This window comes from Aspergillus sydowii, assembly GCF_001890705.1.
Source record: "Aspergillus sydowii CBS 593.65 unplaced genomic scaffold ASPSYscaffold_2, whole genome shotgun sequence".
Classification (NCBI taxonomy): domain Eukaryota; kingdom Fungi; phylum Ascomycota; class Eurotiomycetes; order Eurotiales; family Aspergillaceae; genus Aspergillus; species Aspergillus sydowii.
The window spans coordinates 834840-859923 of record NW_024467860.1 but is presented as its reverse complement, the minus strand read 5'-3'; the positions used below and the strand labels follow the sequence as shown (position 1 = coordinate 859923).

General features: G+C 49.1%; 10 protein-coding genes across 10 annotated transcripts; 6 read left to right on the top strand and 4 right to left on the bottom strand.

Moving 5' to 3' along the window:
- Positions 1-1019: 1019 nt before the first annotated feature.
- ASPSYDRAFT_85700 (tRNA methyltransferase PPM2) lies at positions 1020-4481 on the bottom strand (the record flags this gene model as incomplete). The annotated part of the gene is made up of 6 exons (XM_040851551.1): positions 1020-1478; positions 1547-1837; positions 1914-3613; positions 3682-4046; positions 4122-4339; positions 4407-4481. 6 exons carry the CDS (start codon positions 4479-4481, stop codon positions 1020-1022), a joined length of 3108 nt encoding a protein of 1035 aa, XP_040705811.1.
- A 534-nt stretch (positions 4482-5015) lies between these two features.
- On the top strand, positions 5016-6612 carry ASPSYDRAFT_143043 (phosphoinositide binding protein ATG18; the record flags this gene model as incomplete). The annotated part of the gene is made up of 5 exons (XM_040841304.1): positions 5016-5067; positions 5122-5276; positions 5410-5569; positions 5622-6498; positions 6567-6612. 5 exons carry the CDS (start codon positions 5016-5018, stop codon positions 6610-6612), a joined length of 1290 nt encoding a protein of 429 aa, XP_040705810.1.
- ASPSYDRAFT_604305 (uncharacterized protein) lies at positions 6512-6879 on the top strand. The gene has a single exon (XM_040849853.1). The coding sequence runs from the start codon at positions 6618-6620 to the stop codon at positions 6846-6848; it is 231 nt and encodes a 76-aa protein (XP_040705809.1). The 5' UTR covers positions 6512-6617; the 3' UTR covers positions 6849-6879.
- A 32-nt stretch (positions 6880-6911) lies between these two features.
- On the bottom strand, positions 6912-9069 carry ASPSYDRAFT_85698 (mismatch repair ATPase MLH1; the record flags this gene model as incomplete). The annotated part of the gene is made up of 3 exons (XM_040851550.1): positions 6912-8576; positions 8629-8895; positions 8947-9069. The coding sequence occupies 3 exons, from the start codon at positions 9067-9069 to the stop codon at positions 6912-6914; spliced, it is 2055 nt and encodes a 684-aa protein (XP_040705808.1).
- Positions 9070-10024: 955 nt separating this feature from the next.
- ASPSYDRAFT_54948 (proteasome regulatory particle base subunit RPN1) lies at positions 10025-15534 on the top strand (the record flags this gene model as incomplete). The annotated part of the gene is made up of 8 exons (XM_040848946.1): positions 10025-10625; positions 10688-10936; positions 10997-12036; positions 12522-12678; positions 12777-12841; positions 12904-13068; positions 13126-15438; positions 15502-15534. The coding sequence occupies 8 exons, from the start codon at positions 10025-10027 to the stop codon at positions 15532-15534; spliced, it is 4623 nt and encodes a 1540-aa protein (XP_040705807.1).
- Positions 15535-15855: 321 nt separating this feature from the next.
- Positions 15856-17429, top strand: ASPSYDRAFT_40575 (protein kinase RIO2). The gene is made up of 3 exons (XM_040846108.1): positions 15856-15981; positions 16078-16222; positions 16290-17429. Exons 1-3 carry the CDS (start codon positions 15919-15921, stop codon positions 17324-17326), a joined length of 1245 nt encoding a protein of 414 aa, XP_040705806.1. The 5' UTR covers positions 15856-15918; the 3' UTR covers positions 17327-17429.
- Positions 17430-17672: 243 nt separating this feature from the next.
- On the top strand, positions 17673-18479 carry ASPSYDRAFT_54946 (mitochondrial 54S ribosomal protein uL23m; the record flags this gene model as incomplete). Its single annotated transcript, XM_040848945.1, has 3 exons — positions 17673-17761; positions 17837-18127; positions 18245-18479. 3 exons carry the CDS (start codon positions 17673-17675, stop codon positions 18477-18479), a joined length of 615 nt encoding a protein of 204 aa, XP_040705805.1.
- A 432-nt stretch (positions 18480-18911) lies between these two features.
- ASPSYDRAFT_128917 (putative LON domain serine protease) lies at positions 18912-22203 on the bottom strand (the record flags this gene model as incomplete). The annotated part of the gene is made up of 3 exons (XM_040840513.1): positions 21361-22203; positions 19057-21295; positions 18912-18999 (listed from the first exon to the last, which is right to left on the bottom strand). Exons 1-3 carry the CDS (start codon positions 21830-21832, stop codon positions 18912-18914), a joined length of 2799 nt encoding a protein of 932 aa, XP_040705804.1. The 5' UTR covers positions 21833-22203.
- A 330-nt stretch (positions 22204-22533) lies between these two features.
- Positions 22534-23689, top strand: ASPSYDRAFT_65213 (porphobilinogen deaminase; the record flags this gene model as incomplete). Its single annotated transcript, XM_040850308.1, has 2 exons — positions 22534-22863; positions 22926-23689. Exons 1-2 carry the CDS (start codon positions 22578-22580, stop codon positions 23687-23689), a joined length of 1050 nt encoding a protein of 349 aa, XP_040705803.1. The 5' UTR covers positions 22534-22577.
- A 214-nt stretch (positions 23690-23903) lies between these two features.
- ASPSYDRAFT_144844 (uncharacterized protein) lies at positions 23904-25079 on the bottom strand (the record flags this gene model as incomplete). The annotated part of the gene is made up of 3 exons (XM_040841474.1): positions 23904-24476; positions 24530-24806; positions 24868-25079. The coding sequence occupies 3 exons, from the start codon at positions 25077-25079 to the stop codon at positions 23904-23906; spliced, it is 1062 nt and encodes a 353-aa protein (XP_040705802.1).
- Positions 25080-25084: the final 5 nt, after the last annotated feature.

Genomic DNA, 25084 nt, shown 5'->3' with positions numbered 1-25084 from the left:
CTCTCCACAAATAAACGTTCCAGCCGTCTGCTTTGGCTTCGATCACTGATCCTACTCGATTGTGGTTGGCGCATCGGCCGTTTCCATGGTTGCGCTACAGTCATGCGCCTACCCTTGGTTTTGGGTGGCCTCTGGGGAGCTTGGAGATCGCGACAACTTACTCCGCTTGAGCTTTCGTCGGGGTTTCTTGAGACTCATTGCATCATCAGCGAGGCGAGACTTTCAGCCCTAATAACTAAGTTTTGATAATGGTTTTTGGGGATGTAAGATGTGGGGATTTCAAAAGTCCCAGGTTTCAAAGCTCTAGCCTCAAACCCTGTCGACAACAATCCTGGTAACAGGCCCTTTGAAGGTTATCGTTCAGATGACTATCTGAGATGAATCTATCCAATAGTACCCCTAGCCTGGTAACACACGATCCCTTCCGGGCAACGACCTCGAGTAACCTGGGACGCGAGGAGTCCAAGGGCGAATGTTTTATCCAGTTGACTCTGAAACCTGCAGCAACGGGTTCGCCTTCTTCGCCACCTTTGATAAACATGCTTATTTTCTATTACTTGAAAATGGTGACCCTTTCTAAAGTCTCGCGGGGTAAATTGGGCCAAACATCGGCCCTTCATCCCATCCCCGCTCGCCCTTCCAAGGCTGATGACGTATATTGCCCTGTTGTGTTGGCGCCCGCACCCGTGAACATAGCTGTGTCTGAAATTCTCAAACCGATTTCTCTTCCATCTTATTGGCACATCATCAAACAAGTTTGCGTTGTCCCGGTTTCACAGCATCCTGCAGCTGCTTGCCTGCATGAGCCAAGGCGATATAGTCGCTGTGCGGCGCTGCCTGGTGGACAAACTCGACCGCACCATCAATTACCTCCTGCGGTCCTCGTGCAAGTAGTCCAGAACTTATTCCTGTAAGTAAGTGGCAACGGGGATGCTTTTCCGAAGGAGCACGATTCGTGACCAAGGGTAGTAAGGGCCCCACCAGCTGTGTGAAGTGTGAACTGACGCACGGACCAATTACTACTGTTCAGCCATCTCCTGCATTTCATCCGCAAGCCTCAGGAGGTAAAATCGCGCCATGTCTGGCGGCATATCACCAAAGGACTTCTTTATTTTCTCTATGTCCTTTCTCCCCTTCTCATAGGCCTGTACATCGCGGTTTCCGTAGACATCTCGACCACTCGCGTAACCTTGCGACAGATTGCGAAAGAAAACATTCACTGCTACGCTCACATCTCCTGTTGGCGCAGCAGTATGCAGCCAAAGTGGCGGGATGAAGAGAATGTCACCACGCTCGAGACGCGCTTCGTGGGGTGTAGTGTGCGGAATTGAAGCTATAGACCCGTCTGCACGGTCCTGGAATATGTTTATATTAGAACTCGATGCCCCAGCTGGAACATCAAGGTGTTGCACATCGGTTGGTGGGAAAAGTATGAGTCGTTTCTCTCCTTGGATTTGGCAAAGGACATTTGCCATTACCTAGATAAGGGGTTAATGTCTGCTTCAATTTCGTTCTTTCTCAAATACATGGCTATTCGGAAACTTACGTCGTAATGAAGCCACAGAGTAACAGGCCCTGATATCCTCAAGGGCGAACTGTGTGAATTCTCGACAACGGTCGACAGCACTTCCGGCAACCGAAAGTCATTTTTAAGACCGGGGAAGTCCTCAGCCAGATTTGCCGGAAGCTTGGCGGGTTGTTTAGCGGAAATGCTTCGGAGATATTGTCGGCCACCGGCGTGCACCTCATCCATGAAGATTCCGAATTCCTTGGTGGTGTACGCAAAGTTCTTCGTTTGGAAACTCATGTTATCTGTTTCGGCTTCGTGGACTACCACCTATATTATCTCTTGTTAGCGGCAGTCGCCTTGAATATGGGGCAGGGATGGAGAGAAGATCGTGTGAACAACCTACCTTACGGTCACTGCCAACAGCGTTGACGAGATAGTCTTTAGTCCAGAGTTCAGTGCACGGCCCAATTTCCGAGCCCTCAATGACCACAGGCTGGCCCTTGTCGAGTATCTGCTGGAACCCATCGGCTGTCTCAACTTTGACTCGAGGAATAGGTGCCACTTTGGTGGTGGATTTATAGTTCTTCGGCTTGGGCCTGCGTTTTTTCGTAGATTCACTGGCAGTTGCTTTTGCAGGCTGCGCGTTTTCGGCACGGACGACAGTCCAATTGTTTTCAAGTGAGGAGTCAGCTGCAGTTAAAATCCAGGTACCCTCTGTCCAAAATGTTCCAAAAGAGAAGCATACAGCACCACCACCTAGGAAAAGGACCTGTGTAGGGGTGACCTCGCATGATGCGTGGCCCACTAGTAAGGGTCGCCGTCCGCCGAAAGCAGAGCTAAGCCCTATCGTGGATAGAACGGATGTGCCTATGGAAGAGCCGCTTTCAATGCACTTGAGCAGTTCCGACGAGTCAAGGAGCAGAATCTCGCAGTGGGATGGGACGATACGCCGGGGAATGATACCACCAGCCACCACCAACCCCCACGAGGCAGAAGTCACTGTAGCCCCAAATCGTGGAAGAACCTCGTACTCCGGAGAAATTTTTCGCATGCTTTCGGTTTGGTCAGCTAGCTCCAAGAAGATAGATCCGTCGGACCGCTTGTGTAATTTCCAGGTCCAGAAATCCTCTAGTATAGTGCCATCCGTTCCAATGCCACCAAAAAGTACTCCTGATGTACCATTTATATTGCCCAGACATGCACCGAAGCGGGGCTTGGGCACAGTCAAGGGGTCATTGATTTCGACTGTTTGCCATCCTTTCCCATTATCATTCCAGAGGAGCCACGTGTCTAAAGTCGTACCATCGCTGGTCTTTCCACCGTATATAAGGACACAACCGCCGTCGACTGTAACTTTTGTTGTACAGTGTCGGAACCGACCGACTGGAAGGTTGGATTCTGCACGCCACGCGCCGTTCTTGCGCACCCAGGTATCCTGGAGTGCTGCGGCTGGTGAGGTTCGACCCCCAACAAGCAAACAATCACCGCTGTCACTGAAGCAGGTTAAAGTATGACACATGCGCGCCGGTACATCGCGAGGAGGGGGAAAAGGGATGGAGGTTCCAGTGCTCTCTTTCGACGTCGAGTATAAATCAGTATCCGCGAGTCGCGTTTGCGGTCCCAACCCAGAGTGATGGCCAAGGATGCCCTCGTCCCCAAAAACTAAGGCACCAAATCTCCGTTGACTAGTGGGCAAACTGCAGTTCGGGATGATCTTGAATTCGCCTGACTTGTTGCCCATCTCGTATCTGGGAGATACGGCGCTAGATTCGGGTCCGGATCTCGTGGAAGCATGCAAAAGGAAATAGTGTGACGCAAAAAGTGCAAATTCCTCCCATTCATCGAATACCTCAACGGAATCCAACGAGGCCCTGAGCGAGCTGCTCACAAACTCGTCGTCTGACCACAGGTCCCAAAGGCTGCGTGCATGTGCATGCGCCCACCCGGATTCCGTGAAGCGCCGCTCCTGGTCGGCCAAGGAGGGATATTCGTGGATGGAGTACAGAGGTGCTCCGAGCTTACCGAAATGTTTCATCATGGTCAACGCGAACGGGTGATCAGGGCCGTCTGGGAAGAATTGCTCGAGAATGCAGAATTGGCAATCTATTAACGTCGTGTGGTTAGCCATAGCTGTCTAGCAATATAGTTATGTAGGGCGAGGCTTTTCTAACCATCGCTCAGTCTCGAAGCCCAATTGACAACCGCGTTGGCGGATTTAACGTCCATATAAGTGAGAGACACTTCAGCAAGGAAAAGGATGGCGCAGTCGGCCGGGAGGATCTCGGTCTTGAGGACCTGATCCAGCTTATCCAGGTTCTTTAAATCACAACCGACAGCAACGTATTGCCTGCTGCGGATTTGCACGGCGCTCTCATCGGAGTTGAACTCTACATTCTCCAGCTGGTCCTTGATAGCGTCTGCTTTCTGGATCGCTGCCTTTTTATTGAGCATGAGTTTCTCATAGTCAATATCCACGAATGTTGTTTGGCTACATAAATAGCGGTCCGAATTGAGGAGGATAAATGGGAGGGGATCACTACGCGTCTGCTCTTAGTATACGGCTCTCGTCCTGCGTGCTGTTCCTCGGCGGGTATTCTCATCTACGACTCACAATCCACATCCTAAGTTAAGGACAAATTTGGGCTTATTTGATGGTTCCCTCATGAAGCGCCGTACGGATTCCTCCATGGCGTGCATCCGAAGCCAGTATCCACGGTTTATCAAAGGGGCACGTCTCTGGGGCTTTTTGACGAAGGATCGGAAGAAATGGGGTTCGCGGTAGTACAACATTTCGACGCTTCTTTTTGAAACTATACTGCTGTTGTTCGTCTGAGAGTAGAATGAATGTTAGGCTGCGACGAACTGTGGGTCAATCTATTCAGAACGAAGCACTTACCCCCATGACCAGATCTGCCGACTTCTCTGCTTTCGAAGGAACTGCCCTTTTGGCAGGCTGTTTTGAAGGAGTCATGGCGACGCACAACCGCCTGTTCTCGGGTGGTGGGGTTGAAGCTGGATAAGGTCTTAGCAAAAAAAAAAAAAAAAGCGGGATGGAATCGATCGATTGAAAGTGGTCCAAGCGTCCGAAATCGGCTGCCGCGATAAGCGCCAAGTTGCGGTAAAAAAAGGCGGCGATCTTGAGTTCCTCGGCAGCCGCTCGAGCAGCAGCAGCTGGCTTTCTCTCCTCCATACATGGTCGGCTTCCGATCGCGAACCTGCACAACATACAGAACCAAGACGCGACGCGACAAAACAGCGAGTGAGAGCGCAACAGGTAATGCGTGGCGACAGCTGACTGTTCCTGGCACTTCGGACCCTGTGATGGGCGCAGCCGAACCCCTCCACTCTAAGCTTCTAGGACCAAAGCCCGCCTCTATGTCATTTTCCTTTTCTCTGCCTATTCTTCCGTCCCATAATTTCGCGACATACCTACGTGGAGGCTTCTGTAGACCGCTATTAGAACAAATCTGAGCTGTGACGTGAGCCGCATCGAGTCACCGCCAAGATGACGATGAACTTCGTGACGTTTAACCAGGACTATAGCTACCTGGCTGTAGGTAAGAAAGACGGTTCTTGCTCGCGCTTCTGAGACATTTCTTGACACGAAATAGCGACTTCCAAGGGCTTCCGTATATTTACGACAGATCCCTTCGCCAAAAGTTACGAGACAAAAGAGGGGAACATCGCCATCATCGAGATGCTGTTTTCGACCTCTCTAGTGGCCTTAATTCTTTCACCCCGTCGTCTTCAGATCACAAACACCAAGGTTCGTAGGATTCTCCCCTCGTTTTTAATGCCGTATTATAGCTCTTAATTCCATACCTCGAGGCCCACGAGCAATATCGTCGTCCGGCTTCCTGTGGGATTGACACATGATTAACTTGTCATCCGAATTATAGCGACAATCTACGATATGCGAATTAACATTCCCAACAACCGTCTTGGCCGTCAAGCTGAATAGAAAAAGACTTGTTATTGTCCTAGAGGACCAAATATACCTGTACGACATTCAAACCATGAAGTTATTATACACGATCGAGACATCGCCGAACCCGAATGGTAAGCCTTTGCTGCGCCCAGCCAAGCGTAACTCCAGTCTGACTATTCACAGCACTATGCGCTTTGTCGCCGTCGTCTGATAATTGTTATCTTGCATACCCTCTCCCCCAAAAGGCCGCCCCTTCCTTGAACGCTCCAGCTCACGCTCCACCTGGGAGTACTCATGTGTCCCCAACAAGTGGCGAGGTCTTAATATTCGACACCCTGAAGTTAGAGGCCATCAACGTGATTGAAGCGCATCGATCACCACTGGCATGCATTACACTGAATGGTGATGGTACGCTCATCGCCACTGCATCAGACAAGGGAACCATCATCCGAGTATTTTCCGTACCGGACGGTCACAAACTGTATCAATTCCGACGTGGCTCGATACCGTCGAGAATATTCAGCATGTCTTTCAACACAACATCGACCCTCCTTTGCGTTTCATCATCTACTGAAACGATCCACCTTTTCAAGCTTGCACCCCCATCCCAGCAGCCACCTCAAGAAGGCTCGTCAACATATTCCCCGCCTACAGGACGTCGACGAAGCTTCAGCTCGCTCAGCCAGTCTCCGGACGAGGACAACGCGAACGAGGAGCTCGGATCCTCGGATCTATCAGGCAGAAAGCATAACGGGACACTGATGGGCATGCTCCGTCGCACTTCACAAAACGTCAGTGGTGTGTTCGCTGCCAAAGTTGGAGGGTACTTGCCAAAAGGCGTAAGCGAGATGTGGGAGCCAGCTCGCGACTTTGCCTGGTTCAAAATTCCGAAGCCTAACCAGGGTATCGCGCAAAACCCAAATGCTGGCCCCTTACGGAGTGTCGTCGCAATGAGTAGCAACACACCCCAGGTAATGGTAGTCACGAGTGACGGCAACTTTTACGTTTTCAGCATCGACCTTTCCAAGGGTGGTGAGGGGACATTAACGAAACAGTACTCGTAAGTCAATAACCCGTACTTTCCCATCGGCCTCTCGAATTCATTTGGCTAATTGAAATTTCTCTCAGAGTACTCGAATCAAATGACAGGCTGGGATACTCAGTCACAGACTAGTTATTATGCTGATTATTTATCGTCTTGATACCACTGCGCTCTTTACTATGGCTTGCATTTTGGCTTGCATTTCCTCCACTCTCAACGTTTTTACCATAGCTATGTTTATTCACCCACAGCGTTTGGCCCTTTCATTGTTCGTGATCTACCCTGGGATATCCTCTTTGGCGTTAGTTTTCTCGGGGGCTACTAATCGACTTGATATCTCCAATATTCCCATTAAATCTAATGTTTGACACATTTCAGCAACCGTCTGATCAGTAACTCAAATTGGTATCTACTCATGCAAATTTACTCCTTTAACATCGTTCAAAGACCCTATATAATCCCTTCAAATCCGCAACCTCCACAACACCCCTCAGCAACCTAGCAGTAGCAACCAGCCGGGCCCTTAGAGCCGGGAAAACAACATGTTCCAGCATGCGCACCATTTGCGCTCGACGATTTCTGACAAGCTCATCCTCTGTATCTTCAGGGTCTCCTTCCGAATTGCCCTGCTGCTGCTCTTTCCCAGGCGGTCTGGGTAGCTGCTCCGGCGTATAAAACGACGCGAGTTCCCACAAGAACGTCTGGAAACACTCCTGCTCGCTCGTCCAATCAACATATGGCCCAAGACGGAGGAGGAACCGCGGCAGCTTTCCCAAGCAGGGCAAGTAACCCTTTAGCAAAAGCGGGATAGTGAGGAGATGGCCATCATCTGAGATGTGGATGGAAAAGTACTCGCTGAGCATCTCTCGTCTATCGACCAGTGTCTTCGCGACGATCTCGGGGGCGTTGGAGAAAATTGAGCGTTCTTCCTCGGTTTGCTGGGTATTATCGCTGGTGACGGCTTCGCATTCCGCATCTGCCGCTATGCGGAGGATATCTACGATTTTGGGGGCTGGATCTAATTTGATTGTGCCGAAGTTTCCGAAGTCTGTTAGGCCGACTTGGTAGAAGAATTCGTTGCAGAACATGCCGTAATCTACGAGATAGAGTTTCACACCTGATTGAACGGCTGCGATGCGGCGTTGTTCGTCAACGAGGCCTACGTAGGTGTGGGATGCGATGGTTTCGGTTAGTGAGTTGTGCATTGAATTGCGGACTGTTGCCCGGAGGTGCTTCACAGATGTCAGAACGATTTTGAGGGGTTCGCGGTCGGTTGTGTCGTAATGGAAGCCTTCGTCGAGAACGGTCTGAGCGGTGGGTTCGGCGTCAGTGCCCTCTGTCGTGGTGGTTTGGTGCGTCGCAGGTGATAACATGGAAGTTATTTTGCGTACGCGGGAGTCGGTGCGTACTAGGTTGTTCTCGTACGGTTTTTTGCTGGCCGCTGGTGTTTTTGGTCCCGTCTCTGGCTCTTGGGCTGAGGGTCCAAGAGCCTGTACGGAAGGGAGGAGTGTTTGGGTTAAGAATGTTCGGCTGGAGTCGACTTGCGCCAGCTTCGTCCTGATTTCCGCGCAAATACTCTCGATAATTTCATCTTCGTTTAGGAAGTTTACTTCCCGTTTTGTAGGATGGACGTTTACATCCAGCCGGTGTGGTTCAATCTCGAGGTCAATGTAGACAAAAGGATGTCCACCTTTTGGTAAAAAACTGGCATATGTCTGCTCCACGGCTCGTTTAATTGGGGTAGACTCGACTGCGCGATGGTTAATGAAGAGAAGAATAGTGGTTCGTTTAACGTGGTAGTTTGCATTCGTCACCAATCCAGATGAAGAGAAACCCAGCTTCTCGTCCTTGATGCTGAACTCGACCAGTTCGTTCGCCACCGCGCTTCCGTGAATTTGACGAATTCTGTCAGTGGTATTTAGAGCAAGTGCCGTTGAAATGCTGACGCCCGCATCACCATGTTTGCGGCACGAGAAAGCGACGCCAGAGCAGTGTACCGCATAGCGGCCAACTACGTCCAGGATCTTTGCGTATTCTTCACTGGCTGAACGGAATGCTCGGCGTCTAGTTGGCACATTATAGAACAGGTCCTCGACCTATTCCAATTAGATACGTGGCTAGCCTCGAAAGCGTACTAATTTTGCTCACTGTTATCTGTGTCCCTCCTCGGCCCGCGGTGGCTTTTGGGGCGGCGCTTTGCCCTGGTTTGGAAGGAACTAGCTTCCCGTCTCCATAATGAGCCCTCCATGCACAGCTTGACTCGGCCGTCTTGGTGGTTACAGTTAGATGGGCAATATGGCTGATACTAGCTAACGCCTCGCCACGAAACCCGTATGTGGCTATTGACGTAAGGTCCTCAAACTCTTTCAGTTTGGAGGTTGTGAATCTCTCGCAGAGAATGGGAAGGTCGTCTCGCTGTGAGATCAAATTAGCAAGCATATTACGGTTTACACAAGTCTATCATACTTCAATTCCGTGGCCATTATCGGTAATCTGAAGAAGTTTAAGACCCCCTTCCTTCACAAGAATTTCGATTGATGTCGATCCTGCATCAACCGCATTCTCTATTAACTCCTTCAGCGCGTGCATAGGAGCCACGATAATTTCTCCGGCTGCAATTTTGTTCACAACATCCGGATCCAGAGCCCATTCGATGAGTCAGTTGATTGTCCAGATATTTGGGAGAACATAGCTCACTCTGATTTTTTTAGGTTTGCGAGCGTCCGCGGTATCATCAATAGGCCGCTTCGTGCCCCGAGACTCGGGGATATCAATATCCATTTCAGGTTCCATGGTTGAACAGATAATTTCCGTCACTCCCTGAGGTCATTTACAAGGCCGATGTTGCTTATAAAATAACGAGCATGACTGATGGGGCAGAAGCCCAAATTTTGATATTCCAGACGGACCTGCGTGCAGTTTGTAGATGCTCAGGTTCGATGATATGGATCCGTTTCGGAGATAATCCTCGAAGGAAATTGCGGATAAATGATACGCCGACCCACCATATACAACAGCATGCCCGAACAACTTGGAACATCGTGATGGATGAGTGGGATACAGCTAATACCCTCGGTATGCGAACGATATATTTCTTTGCGGAGCCTGGCTTAACATAGACCGACATCATTCGTGTTAACCTCGATTGGTCCGTAAAGCGCGTACATAGACTACTGTACTGTGCTGACAACGTTAGATTGTATTTCCTTCCACAAAGAGTAGCAGCTTTCTTCGGGAATTTCTAAATGTATCATCAAGTTCTTTCGTAACAGCATGGCTTAAATCTTGGGAGAGTGAAGTGACAATGGAGCTTTCAGGCAGATTAGCTGGCGGGAACATCCATGCTCAAAAGTGGGCCTGGAGGTGGAGCTCCATTCCCCAGCCTTGGATAAAGCCGCCCTCCGCCGAAAACGTTGGACTGCAATCATCCATCTATTCGTATTCAGCCATATCTTTCGTAATTGAATCTCGCTGCAAGTCTCTTCATCAATGAAATTCTGCTATCTTCAAGCTCCCTGGGGGCTGCTCTTCATATGCCTAAACCATGTTGCCCTTCAAACGGCTCTTCCCAGGCGATGAAGAGCATGGGAAGAAAGATGACGACCACAGGCCCCATGCCCGTGCGGGGCAGCGATGGCAGCCAGAGTTGTGGAAACTTCCTCGACGCCGTCGTCTGCTCCTCATTCCCGTGATATTATATTTGCTCTTTGTGTTCTTTAAGAATATGCCAACAGACGTTGGCCCCGCTAGGGATCGGCCGAAGTCTAGATTCGCGCCATCACAGCATATCGTGCCTGATAGACCTCTTCCTCCGACAACGGCTCAGTCTGATCCTCCCTCACATGGCCGGCAAGATACCGGAGATAATAACAATTTATATTATGAAGGGAACTTGCACTTTTCCGACCTAGGGAAGAGTCTGAAACCTTTCCGGAATCATCCTGCAAAGAGTCCTTTCAACGCAACAGTATTTGCAGCTGGGAGCTTGGGAAGCGTGTCAGACCTTTTGCCTCTTGCATGTCGCATGGCAAATGAGAAGCTGGATACAATACACTTCGTATTGATGGGAAGAGACGATATCTCTATTGAGGGGATACAGCTAGTCAACGGCTTGGACGATGTGAATTGTCCAATCACTTGGCATGGTGAGTTCTATTGTACCTTATGGCTCTGCCGAGTAACCTGCTAATATAAGTATTTCCCGTAGATGCTCGCCCCGATTATGCTCAGTGGTCAACGGATGGCCGCATGGAGCAAGCCGTAGCTACTGCACTACCCTACATTAAGGCATATCTTCGACCGCAAGTTCTGATAACACAAGGAGAGCTCTTGGAAGATCCATTTTTTACACGAGGTGTACGAGAATCTCAAAGCCTTGGAATATCACATATTGCCCTGCCTCGCGCGGCAAGAGAGCTCATGTGGATGGCTACTATTGATGGCCATGCTCTTCGAAGTAAGTATCGTGCCATCAATGCGTTCTACTATATCCCCCATGCTAACATGCCGAAAATAGACTGGAATGATATACATGTCGAATTCCTCATTTATGCGGCTCCTAACTCCGCTGGGTCTATCATAAGATTAATCAAATCCCTAGAACATGCCGATTTTCTTGGGTTCAGTCCAAGTCTAACGATTGAGCTACCTTCTCGTGTTGATTCCGAACTTCTACGGTTTCTGAAGGGCATGCAATGGTTGCCCAATACGTCTAGCAGGGTTACCGTTCGCCGACGGATCCGATCACGTCGGATAAGCCCCGAGGAGGCCTCTGTACGCGCGGTTGAGGCTTTCTATCCAAGAGACCCCACTCTCTCGCATGTTCTTGTACTCTCACCAGACATGGAGCTAGCATCATCATTCTATCATTACTTGATGTTTACCATGCTAAAGTACAGATATTCGACCCGGTCGATCATGCTATCTTCCAGATTGATGGGAATCTCGTTAGAACTTCCATCATCACCTTTCAGTTTCACCAACGTCGAAGATTCTAAACAACTCCGAATTGACAATACACGATTTTTGAACCACAACTCTCCAGACGCACTGCCTTTGTTCTTATGGCAGGCTCCTAATAGCAACGCTGCGTTATATTTTGGTGACAAGTGGGCCGAATTACATTATTTTCTCAGCCAGCGGCTTGCGGCTATTGAAGCAGGTTCTGGCGGCCCTCTGGAAGAAAAAATTATCTCCAAGGTGTATCCTGCCTTTATGGAACCCCTACTGGAACTCCTTCGTGCGAATGGATACTATCTACTCTATCCGGCTTTTTCTGATAAAGGCCGGTTATCACTCGCAACTTTCCACAACGAGCTGTCCCAGCCACCAGAGGAATTCTTCCCGGACGACGAAGTTTCTATTTCTAGAGCTTTTCGGGAGTCCTCGGCTCCTGAGAGACCGCTAAGCAAGGCTTCTACTCTAATGGCTCTTCTCGACACGTTTTCACTGGAGCTACCCGATTTCACCCGCCTACCCATATTGTCATATCGAGGAGATGAAATGTCAGAATCTCTATTTAATCAAGAAATGGAGGAGTACCGGGAAAAGTTCAAGGTGCAGTATGGGAATTGCGCAGATGGTTCGAGGGTCGGTTTTGCCACGGAAGACTTGTTCTGCGAAGACTGAACACGTCCGGGGCAAATGCACGCCATATTATATACCACATTATATATAATATCTAATGATATACTTAAGCTATACGCTTTATTATATTCACGTAAACACCTGAAGCACGATCCTTCTATACGGTTCCAGCACGTGATATTGCTGACACGTGACGTCAACCCGGCGTTTGTGTCTTGGCAAATCTGGATTACATAAGTCGATAGAGCTCCACTGGCGCAACGACCGAGCGGCGACGAGGCAGAGCTCTCTGTTTCCATCAACAAGCTTATGAATCATATCCCACCCCATCACTGAGTTTCTCCGGGTCCCGATTGCTTCCCTGTATATCTCTGTGATCTTATTTCACCACTCCCCACCTCTCTTCCGCCGTCCACACATCCCGCACCCCAACACAGGTCATTCACGCCAGATAGCCATCGAACATGGCGAAGGAAGGCGAGCGGTCAGCTCCGGCCGACAAGGGCAAGGGCAAGGTTGATGATGTTAAGGACATTCCTGGAGGAAAGAACGACAAGCCTGAAGATAAGACACAACCCGACGGAAAACAGAAGGATGACGGCCCAGAGGAAGGTAAGTCGCTCCTACGTTGTCAGACAGGAATCTTCAAGAATCCTTTCTCGTCCCCAGTCGCCAAATGTTGTCTAACGATCTATTTCTTCTTCTTGCAGAGGAACTTAGTGAAGAAGATCAACAGCTAAAGAGCGAGCTCGAGATGCTCGTGGAACGGTTAAAGGTGTGATGATGAGGCGTGCCTTGCTATTCAATCTATGATGCTAACGAATTGTTGCACTCTAGGAACCAGATACCTCCCTTTACGCACCCGCCTTGGACGCCATCAAGAATTTTATCAAGACCTCCACCTCGTCTATGACGGCAGTTCCGAAGCCTCTGAAGTTCCTGCGACCACACTACGATGATTTGGCCGCCCTCTACGACAACTGGTCTGCTGGTGCGACAAAGGTTGGTTTATTTGGCGCCGTATTTGGGCTCGGAAGCTGATGAATTATATCTTTCTAGGATTCTCTGGCGGATATGCTGTCTGTTCTTGGGATGACGTACGGTGACGAAGAGAAACTCGAGACGCTCAAATATCGACTCCTTGCCAAATCCGAAGATCTCGGTTCGTGGGGCCACGAATACGTCAGACATCTTGCATTGGAAATTGGACAGGAGTATCAAAACAGGTTGAATGCTGAGAAGGATGTGCAAGATTTGATCGATCTTGCGCTCTCCCTGGTCCCGTACTTCCTAACCCATAATGCGGAAGCCGACGCGGTTGACCTGTTGAGTGAGCTTGAGATTATTGAGGAAATTCCTCGATTTGTTGATGAGAACACTTACTCAAGAGTTTGTTTGTATATGGTCAGCATGGTGAACCTCCTCACGTACCCGGAGGATCAACAATTCCTTCGCACGGCGCACGAGATCTATGTTCGCTACAAGGAACTCACGAAGGCCATCGTGCTTGCTATCCGCCTCAATGATGTAGATCTCATCAAGAGCGATTTGAACGCGACGTCGGACCAGTCACTCAAGAAGCAGATGGCTTTCCTCATTTCCAGGCAACAAATTTGGCTCGACCAGCTGGGCGATGACGAGGAAGACCAAACTTTCATGGATTGCTTGAACAACACATCAATTCCAAAACACTTCAAGTCGCTCGGGAAAGAACTAAACATCCTTGACCCGATAATGCCAGAGGATATTTACAAGACACATTTGGAAAGCAGTCGAGGAGCAGGCCTTACCAATGTTGACTCCGCCAGGCACAACCTCGCAAGCGCTTTCGTCAACGGATTCGCGAACGCTGGATTTGGCAACGATGAGATGATGCTTGTTGAAGGTGACAAGGGTCCTTGGGTTTGGAAGACAAAGGATGATGGCATGTTGTCCACTACCGCCTCGATGGGTATGCTCCTCCATCGCGACGTCGAAATTGGCTTGGATAAAATCGATAAGTACACCTACGCTACCGAGGACCAAATCAAGGCCGGTGCTTTACTGTCTATTGGTATCCTTAACTCAGGTGTGCGCATTGATTCAGATCCTGCGTTGGCGCTTCTGAGCGACACCGACAATTTGGAGGCGAAAAATGTTCCAATGAGAGTTGCTGCAATCATGGGTCTTGGTCTAGCATACGCTGGTTCAAACAAGGAGGAACTTCTCGAGGTTCTGTTGCCTATTGTCGAGGATGTATCTCTAGATATGCAACTCTCTGCAATGGCGGCTGTTTCACTTGGTCTTATCTTCGTCGGCTCTTCTAATCATCAGGTCAGCGAGGCGATCGCCACCACCCTCATGGATGAGGAGCGCCAAAAACACCTCAAGGATAAGTGGACTCGCTTCATGGCTCTTGGTCTAGCGCTCCTTTACTTCGGTCGCCAGGAGGAAGTTGATGTGATCCTCGATATTCTCAAAGCGGTCGATCACCCCATGGCGAAACCCACCTCTGTGCTCGCTTCCGTATGTGCTTGGGCGGGTACCGGCACTGTCCTGAAGCTGCAGGAGCTTCTCCACATTTGCAACGACGTTATTGAGGAAAGTGATGAAAAGAAGGGCGATGAGCTTGTTCAATCTTATGCCGTGTTGGGATTGTCATTGATTGCCATGGGAGAAGATGTTGGACAAGACATGATCCTGAGACAGTTCGGCCACTTGATGCACTACGGTGCCAGCAACATTCGAAAAGCCGTTCCCCTTGCCATGGGGCTGATTAGCCCTAGCAACCCCCAGATGAAGGTGTACGATACGTTATCCCGATACAGTCACGACAACGACAATGATGTTGCGATCAATGCCATCTTTGCCATGGGTCTCTGCGGTGCTGGTACAAAGAACTCGCGTCTGGCACAGCTTCTGAGGCAATTGGCCAGCTATTATCATCGCGATCAGAACACTTTGTTTATGGTCCGCATTGCTCAGGGCCTACTGCACATGGGCAAGGGCACAATGACACTCAACCCATTCCACACCGATCGCCAGGTGCTAAGCCGAGTATCGGCTGCTGGTTTGCTTACCGTGCTCGTGTCATTGATCGATGCGAAGCAATTCATTCTCGGCGAACACCACTACCTCCTTTACTTCCTCATCACTGCCATGTACCCCCGATTCCTTGTCACGCTTGACGAGGACCTTCAACCCCTTCCCGTCAATGTACGCGTGGGTCAGGCTGTTGATGTCGTTGGACAGGCAGGTCGTCCCAAGACGATTACTGGCTGGCAGACACAGAGCACACCAGTGCTACTTTCTTACGGTGAGCGAGCAGAGCTAGAGGATGAGCAGTACATCCCTCTTAGCAGCACCCTGGAAGGCCTGGTTATCTTGCGCAAGGTATGTTAATTCCACGTATTTCTGCATTCTTATCGCACATGAACCCTCCTAACCTATTTTTAGAATCCTGACTGGGAAGAAGAAAGCTCCTCCTAAGCAACTGGTATTCTTCGGGTAGTATTTAGTGAGATAGAGACGGCGCAATGCCAAGCGCTCCTATACAGTTTAGGTCTAATGTATTCAGAAAAGTCTGAAAGTATAGTAGACAAATGATCTTCTGAACAAATATGATTTTGCCAATGTCTGCGTTTTTGTAGGGTAGTCCATGTAATATCAATATCATTCTTCCCCGATGCGTTACTCCGTATGTTGCACGTAGATAAGAACTCTAACATTTCCTGATCCGTCGTTAGGGTATAGGGCACGTGCGATAAGAAATCCTAAATTTTGCCGCATCATTGCCCCGACAAGACCTCACGACAAAAGAACTCAATATCCTGTCCAGTTATCTCGCTAGTTCCAGAAGCAGAGACATTCGATATGAAGCTCGATCCCAAGGCCATCCGCTACTTGACTTCAGAAGACTTCCGTGTGCTCGCAGCGGTATGCCCTCTTCACCCCTCATATCCCCCGCATTGCCGGGACCTTTTGGCGCAGCTTTTTTAGAGACCGGAAACTCATAGGAGTGTTTTAATTCAGGTCGAACAAGGAAGCAAAAACCATGAAGTTGTACCGACTCCTTTGATCGCCCAGGTTTCCGGCCTGCGAGGCGGTAGCGGCGTGAACCGTTCGATCTCAAACCTTGCGAAAACAAACCTGATTGCGAAAGTGAAGAACGCTAAATGTATGTTTTTCTGCGGCTCTTGTATATCCGTCACTCATTTTCTAATGCTGCTGTCCTTTTACTGAAGACGATGGATACCGGCTCACATACGGCGGTCTTGATTATTTGGCCCTCAATGCTCACCAAAAGCAAAAATGCATATACTCTGTCGGCAACCAGATCGGCGTCGGAAAAGAATCGGATATTATAGTTGTTGCGAACCACAAGGGGACACAGCGAATTTTGAAAATCCATCGACTTGGTCGTATTTCGTTCCGAACAGTGAAGACCAACCGCGATTACCTGCGAAATCGAAGCACGGGGTCATGGATGTATATGTCGCGCTTGGCCGCGATAAAAGAATACGCCTTTATGAAGGCATTGGGAGAGAATGGGTTTTCGGTACCGGAGCCTATTGCCCAGAACAGACACACGATCGTGATGAGTTTGATCGATGCCTTTCCGCTCCGGCAGATCTCGAAAGTTCCCGATCCGGCTCTGTTGTACTCTGAATTGATGGATATGATTCTGCGATTGGCCCGTTATGGATTGATTCATGGAGATTTCAACGAGTTCAACATTTTAATCAAGGAGGTAGAGGATCCGGAAGCGAAGGGGAAAGGGAAGGCGCGCGAAGATGAGGAAGACGACGAAAATCTCAAATTGATCCCAGTGTTGATCGATTTTCCACAGATGGTATCTATTGACCATGCCAATGCTGAAATGTATTTCGATCGCGACGTGAACTGCATCAAGCGATACTTTCAACGGAAGTTCCACTTTGTGAGCGATGTACCAGGGCCGTTCTTCTCCGAGGCGAAGAAACAGTTGTTAAAAAACCCCGGAAAGCGGCTTGATGTTGAAGTGGAAGCGTCTGGATTCTCACGAAAGATGGCACGCGAGCTTGAAAAATATATGAAGGAAGTTGGTGCTGACGGAGACAATAAGGAAAACGATGAAGGCGCCGAGAGCGAGGAAGATTCAGAGGGATCGGGGTCGGAGGATGACAACTCTGAGAATCAAAGCGATACAGAAGTAAAAGAGGACACAATAATCTCCGGGGATTCGCAACGCGATGGTCTGGATGAGAGTTCACAAAAACTGAAGGAATTGCATGTGTCATGAACTTCCTTAGCATCTAGGCGGCGATGGTTGATGGGACAACAATTACATGATTTAATATTAATGACTGTCATGATCCAAAAATATAGATTTCTTTCTCTTCTTCCTCATTCTTGATCGAACTTGACATTAACGTAGAATCCTAAGACCACTACCTCTTTACATACTGGAGGATCTATAAAAATCGGCTACGGCCCGTGAAGCGGCCAACCACGCAGTTTTGATCTGCAAAAGTTCCGCAATCTCAAAAGACCGGGAACCTTGACCCAATCTCAACAAACACACAACCACACTCCAATACCCCTTTTCAAGAACTATTCTCTCTTGATACGGGATTAACATTGCCACAATGGTTCGAAAATTCTCCAAGTTTCTCGCGAAGCCCGCCGGCTGGCTCCCCCCGAACGCACCACTTTCACAGCGCAAGCAGATATACCTGTATGTTCCTTCGCCAGCTCTGGGAGCCTTGCTACTTAATATCTCAGTTCTGATCTAATCTTGCACAAATTATAGTCCCAATTTTACAGTCGCTCTCATCCGAACGCCCTTCCTCCCGCCCCGATATGCCTCGTTTTACGTCCCCTTGAATTTCAACAAGCTCGATATGCGCGACTACCTACAACGTTTGTACGGAGTTGGCGTCCTCAGCATACGTAGCTATGTTGAGCAACAGAAGGTTACGCGCCTCAGACCACAAGGGAAATATGGATACGGGAAGTTACGACGGCCGACCTCGAAAAAGAGGATGACCGTTGAGATGAAGGAGCCGTTCGTTTGGCCCGAGGCTCCGGAAAGCATGGATGCGTACGTCTATCCCCTTATTCGATGTATATTTGTCTTTGTGGAATTTGAGGAGGAATGGCAATTAACGCGTTGACATTGCGCACCTAACTAACGTTTCTTTTTCTTGTTGGGATGTAGGTGGGAGAAGGACCAATTCTTCAAGGCCGCAAAATACCAAGATCAGATCCAGAAAGCGCAACGACCAGACGCGGGAATGCAGCCGGACAAGGAGTCTCGTGAGGCGTTTGACGCAGAGGCCAAAAAGTTGCTGAGCGGCGAAAAGCCATGGAGGCCTACGTGGCAGGCTTTGGGGTTGAGTTATGACAGACCGGCAGTTGGGTCGGCTAAGGGACCTTTTTCGGGGAGCTCATAAGATAAATGTGGACGAAGACCCTCAGAAAGGCTTGTAGGAGTATGATAGGTTTTCTGTGGTTGGGATGAGGTCTCTATGGATTCGTTTGTTTAACGGGTTGCTTTCTTTCTGGTGCTGTATTAACTGCCCTGTCATGTTTGTATTATATCTGTGATTTATAAATATACATATTAACATATATATATGTGTCTGTGTGTGGCTTCATAGTGTACCAGAGCCGAGTGTAGCTAAAACGACCGGATAAAGCGTGAAGGAACCCGGAAGTAATAAAAGATATATAATTGTAAAGCTGCAATATCAAAGGTAACAGATGCTATATATAGAGTGGAGCTGTGCAGAGGGAAAAGAAGAGAAACAAAACATCAAGGCTACATAAAACGTTGGAAGGTGGCTAAACAGGATAAAGGACGGCGCAACAGGCTGGAAGTAATATTACAAACGGCTCTCGACAAAGTTCATGTGATGCTGGCCGGGCCAGTGCGCATCGGGCCAAACGTGTCGAATGGCTTCCCAAATGTGCCTAGAATTGGAAGTTAGTAAATATGTCCCTCAAACACGAGGGTGAAAATAGACATACTTGACGTAGATGATCTCAAGACCATTGCTGACTTCCTCAGGGATATCCTTGACATCCTTTCGGTTTTGGTGCGGAAGAAGGACGGTGGTTACGCCCGCTCGCAGCGCGCCGATAAGCTTCTCCTTGATACCACCAACGGGCATCACACGTCCACGAAGAGAGACTTCACCGGTCATTGCGAGCTTGGGAGGTACAGCCTTGCCTGAGAATAGTGAGATCAACCCGATGGTGTGCGCAAGCCCAGCAGAGGGCCCGTCCTTAGGAATGGCGCCCGAAGGGCAATGCACATGCAAGCTCCGACTCTTCATGATGTCCTCGTTAGGGTCGGAGGTTAGGCCAAGTTCGAAAGAGTGAGCTTTGACCCAAGTGAGGGCGACTTCGACACTTTCCTTGAGGACATCTCCAAGCTTCCCGGTGAGTTGAACGCGTCCACTTCCTGGCATGTCCGCGACCTCGATGAATAGAATACTTCCTTGCCCACCACTTGAATATGCGACTAAACCGGTGACGACACCTGGACGGCTGTGTTTCTCGGCAATTTCCTCATCGAATCGCTCGATTCCGAGGATCTCTTCCAAGTCATCGACGGTCACCACGGGATTGTACGTCTCAACCTTGGCAGTGTCTGCAGCATCCGCATACTGAACCGCTTTATAGCGACAAATGGAGCCAAGTTCTCGCTCGAGGTTGCGTACGCCTGATTCTCGAGTGTAGGAAGTTGTAGTCTTGTCAATCACATCGTCTGACAGGACAACCTGGCCATCTGTAAGACCATTTGCTCTGATCTGCTTGGGAATGAGATGTCTCTTGGCAATGTGCCTCTTCTCAACGGTTGTGTAACCAGATAGCTGGATGGTCTCCATTCGATCAAGAAGAGGAGCAGGGATTGTATCAAGAGAGTTTGCTGTTGCAAGGAAAAGAACCTTGCTCAAATCAATGGGGATGTTGATGTAATGATCAACAAATGTATGGTTCTGCTCAGGATCCAGAACTTCAAGCATCGCTGCAGATGGGTCGCCTTGGAAATTAGCGCCGCCAACTTTGTCGATTTCATCGAGCAAGAACACAGGGTTGGCGACGCCAACTTTCTTGAGGCCGTTGACGATCAAACCAGGCATAGCAGCGACATATGTTCTTCGATGTCCTCTGATCTCAGCCTCGTCCCGAACACCACCAAGAGATATTCTGTGGAACTTTCGACCAAGAGCAGCGGCGACCGACCTCGCTAAACTGGTCTTTCCAGTTCCTGGAGGGCCAACAAGAAGAAGGATCGGGGATTTATCGGTCATACGCCTGGATGTTAGCATATGTAGTTTCGATTCGATAGCAGCACGATCCGACTCAGGTAAAGATGGAATATCCTTTTCAATATCCCCACCAGAGTTATCCAACTCGCTTGTTAAGGCAGCGATTTGGCGTTCAATATCCTGATTTGTTGTTTGCTTGAGTCTCAAAACAGCAAGATATTCTAGCAGTCTCTTCTTGATCCTGTCCAAGCCGTAATGGTCATCATCCAGCTGCTTTCGTGCAAGTTTCAAAGTCTCTGCGCCGAGCTTATCTTCAGTCACCTTGGTCCATGGGATATCTGCAAGATTCTCAAGATAAGTTCTGATTACCCCATATTCCTGGTTGACTGGCATCATCTTCCGAAGCCGTCGTAGTTCTTTGTCAGCAATCTTCTGAGCCTCAGGGCTGAGCTGAGCATCTTTTAGCTTTTGCTGCAGCTCATCAACCTCGTTAGACTCCTTTTCATCTGAGTCATTGCTCCGTCCCCCCAGTCCGGATGGGGGGTTCCCTGAACCGCCGGAAATGCCACGCTTGGATAGTAGCTCTCGAATTCGAGGATCGAGTTGGCCTAAATCGACCATAGATCCTTGAGGAACGCTATCTGTCGAGACCGTGGTGAATTTGACATTGCCACGAATGTTCTGGTTTTGCTTGCTCAGGATGTCAACTACTCTTTCCAGTCTGGTTTTGACATCCAGAGCTGCCAGGACGCGAAGTTTTTCCTCGAGGTTAGTCTCGGCAATATCGGCCATAACATCTGCGAGTCTTCCAGCCTGACCCAAGTCAGACTTGGTTATGATCAACTCAAATTTGCGCGCGATGATGGGGGACAACCGGGGTCCTCCTGAATTCGGAATCAACGAGGTATACCGTAGTAGCGTAAGAAGTTCTCTCGACAAATGTCTTAGTTGCTCGAACAGTCCTACAATGTCTGCATCGTTCTGTGTTGGCTCTATACATTTCAGGGTTAATACTGAGTAACTGTACTTGGATTAGGTTGGGAATTAAGGAGCCCACCTTTCTCGTCGTGGAAAATACACTCTGCCTCAAAGAACGGGCGTTCCTTCAGCACGCGTTTTACTGTAAGACGTTGCACACCTTGAACCAGTAGATGAGGCTCCGAGTAGGCACGACGTTGAACACCAATGACCTTTCCGAGCGTGCCGTAACGATACAGATCTTCCTTCCTCGCTTGGCCGGCATCGATAGATTCGAATTCTTCCTTTGCATCTTCATTCACCGCGCCGTTATCGATTACGTGTTGGCCATCCTTGGTCAAGTATGGTGAACAGAGGGGTACGCAACCGAATGTTATGGAGTTCGCATGACGCCTGTTCGCATGGGTGCGATCGAGCAGCGAGGAGAGGAGGTTGGCAAGATCCGGCCGGTTTGAGACTGGAATTCGCAAGGTCGCCCCGGGTAGCAAGACAGAACCCTTGGGGAGCGGAACCAAAGATAGCTTTGTTGGTTTACCCCCGTTGGAGCCCATCTTGGGTGGCTAGATGGTTAAGCTAGCCTAGAGGTGGCAAATGTAGGGTTGAAGTCCGAAAAAGGGCGAAGATTATGGGGTGTTGGAATTCGAGGGTGGAGGAGGTCAGAAGACGGGGGTTGGAGGCGGAGGGCCGGTTGCTTATAAGGTCGTTGGCGAGAGGTTCCAGAACTCCGTGGATGAGTCCGTCGGGGATTCTGGGGGATTGATCTGAGAGATAAGCCTGTTCCGAAGCCGAGGTTCGTTGTTACGTCAGTTTCTCCGCAGGAACGAACCCATCGTCTCTCACGCGAGGAAAATACTTGGGTTTTATAGATATGTATTCAAACTCGACTCATTCCAAGTTTACACTCAAGTTTTGTCAAACGTATACTCCTCCGCTCAAAATGGCTCAACCCATAAGACTGTCGGGACGACTGAGTGAGGCGATTCGCCTCTATCTCGGGGTTTCCACGGTGTATTGACGGCGTATCACATGGTAAGCTGCGGCTTAGATATGCGTAATATCTCGTAACAGACGCACATGGCCCGTATTAAATCATACACGGAACCGTCTACCGCTGGGCGGATCTCCCGTACAATTAATCAGTCGACAAACTCGGCTTCTATCATCCGTCCTTTTCAGCCACTCCGCCGCTTTCGAGCCCCCTTGATTATATCCTTTACAGAAGAAGGCATCATTTTGTCTCTTTTTATTGCCGCGCGGACTTCTGTTATAACTTATATCCCACTCCCAATCGCCAAAATGACTACTCAAGCCCCGCCACCCTCCGCAGACCCCGCGTCTCAGAAGATCTTCACAATTGGCACGCGCAAGTCCAAACTCGCCCTTCTCCAAACGGATCTCGTCCTTGCAGCCCTCAAGGAACAATACCCAGATTATACTTTCCAGATCCACTCGCGTGAAACTGCTGGCGATCAGAATACGACCATTGCACTTCGGGATTTCAACACTAAAAACCTATGGACACAAGAGCTCGAGGACCTACTAGAAGCTGGTCATGTCGATCTTATCGTGCACTCATTGAAAGGTATATTCCCGTCATTTTCAACTTTTGTTTATTCTGGACTAACTGACCGCAATGTATCTCAGATGTTCCCACGCTTTTACCATCTTCCTGCAAGCTTGGCCCCATGATGAAACGGGAAGATTCGAGAGACGTCTTGGTACTTAAGAAGGGCCTACCTAATATGACCCTAGCTGAAATGCCGGCTGGCTCAGTCGTGGGCACATCGTCAATTCGCCGTACCGCCCAACTTGCCCGAAAATACCCTCACCTGAAAATAATGGACGTCCGTGGCAACATTGGAACTCGGTTGTCCAAACTGGATGCAGAGGATAGCCCGTACACATGCCTTATCCTTGCTGCTGCAGGGCTACTACGCTTGGAACTTGGAGATCGGATATTCCAATTCTTGGATTCAAAGAACGCTGGGATGCTGTATGCCGTTGGCCAGGGCGCATTGGGTATCGAAATTCGCAAGGATGACAAGGTAATGGAGGACATGCTGAGCACCATTGGGCATAAAGAGACAACATATGCTTGTTTAGCTGAAAGGAGTCTTTTGCGTACCCTAGAAGGTGGCTGCAGCGCTCCACTAGGAGTTGAAACTGAGTGGATCCATGGCACCGAAGGGTCATCGAAATTGAAAATGAGGTCCGTCGTCGTAAGCGTGGACGGTAGTGAGAATGCGGAGGTCGAGATCGATGGAGCAGTTGACTCGGCTCAGTCGGCAGAAGAGTTTGGTGTCTCAGTGGCCAAGGCACTGGTCGCTAAAGGGGCCGGCAAAATTCTTGAAGAAATTCAGCACAACAAGCAGAATCCACTGAAGGTGCCGGTCTCTGAATTGACTTAGGATTGTGTCTAAGGTAAAGGAATCTCTCCTTAACTTGATTCTTTAGGTTATTGGCTTCGATTATGCGGGAAAAACAAGGCCTAGAGTGCTATCCCCCGCAATGCCCATTCCTTTCTACCAGCATTACCAGATGTATAAGATCTGTGCATACATAGATGGATTATGGTACATAGTTAGACAAAATGTGAATGCCTTATGCCAATCTGAATTACAATTAACCCCTATTCAAGGTATTTCCAGAGCCTCGAGGGTTTGCTTCTTTGTATTCGTCCCATTCCCGCGCTTTCATCGTCTCTTCATCGGCCTTGTCCAGATCATCCTCATCGACTTCTACTGGTTCCGGCTCGCCTCCCTCGATTATGCCACCGCGCCTCTTCTCTTCCTCCAAATAATCGTCAATCGTCATTGTAGGCAAATTATGCCCTGGCCGGAAAACACCATCGCGAAGCTGCGTACGGCGATCGAGCAGTGTGAAAGGTTGTAATGGCTTCCCGTCCTTGCTCAAGATTGGACCTAGTTTGCCTCCCTGGAGAAGTTGAGATATTGGCGGATCCAAACGCTCTGAATAGTTTTCGGCACCGTCCCTGCTTCTCCCACGTGCATCAAGTAGTTGCGAGTCATCGGGCCTTGGAGGCATCTTCCGAATTGCCGACAACATAGAAAGCTCTTGTGCTAGAAGGTCCAACGATTGAAAGGTCTGATGGGTATATAAGTTTGTTTCCGCCAAGTAAAGCTGCCGTACGTCGTCTTCGTCACTTTGCAACCGTTGTTGGTTCTGAGCATAGTACTTTGCGCTAACGTAAGCGGTATCCAGAATCACAAAATAAAGGGAGTTCCAACCTCTAGTCTTTCCTTCAGCTCTTTCTCTTCTTTAAACCTTGTTATTTTCACCTCTCTCCGAGTAGCGGGGTCGTTCGTTTGCGTTAATGAGAACGAGGAGGGATTCGCTACATATCGCTCGTACAACTTTTTATCGTTCGAGTTCAGAAGTTCGTAGTCTTCCAACCGTGCCAGATATTTTTCATATTGTCCCAAAGCTCGTTGTAATGTGGATTCGCGATCTGAGTTATAGGATCTTTGGAGAAGCTCCGCAATGTGATATTCGACCGTCAGGTACCTATCACAAGAGATAAGGAGTTAGTATCAGCAAGCCGTGAGAAAACTGTGAACAGTATTACTGTAAATCGACCGTCGAAATATCTTCTAGTAACTCATTCGAGCTGAACATCGACAGCGCGCCCACCAGTCGCTGGCATTCTTCGAACTTTGCTATTGTCGCGTTGACATCGCTGCGGTAGGTGTCGGAGTTTGTATCCGGACGAGTTTCCAATGCTGTTTTTTCTCGCTTCGCATCGTCGAAAACGGATCGGAGGGTCTGAGGTTGCTCCATTGTGG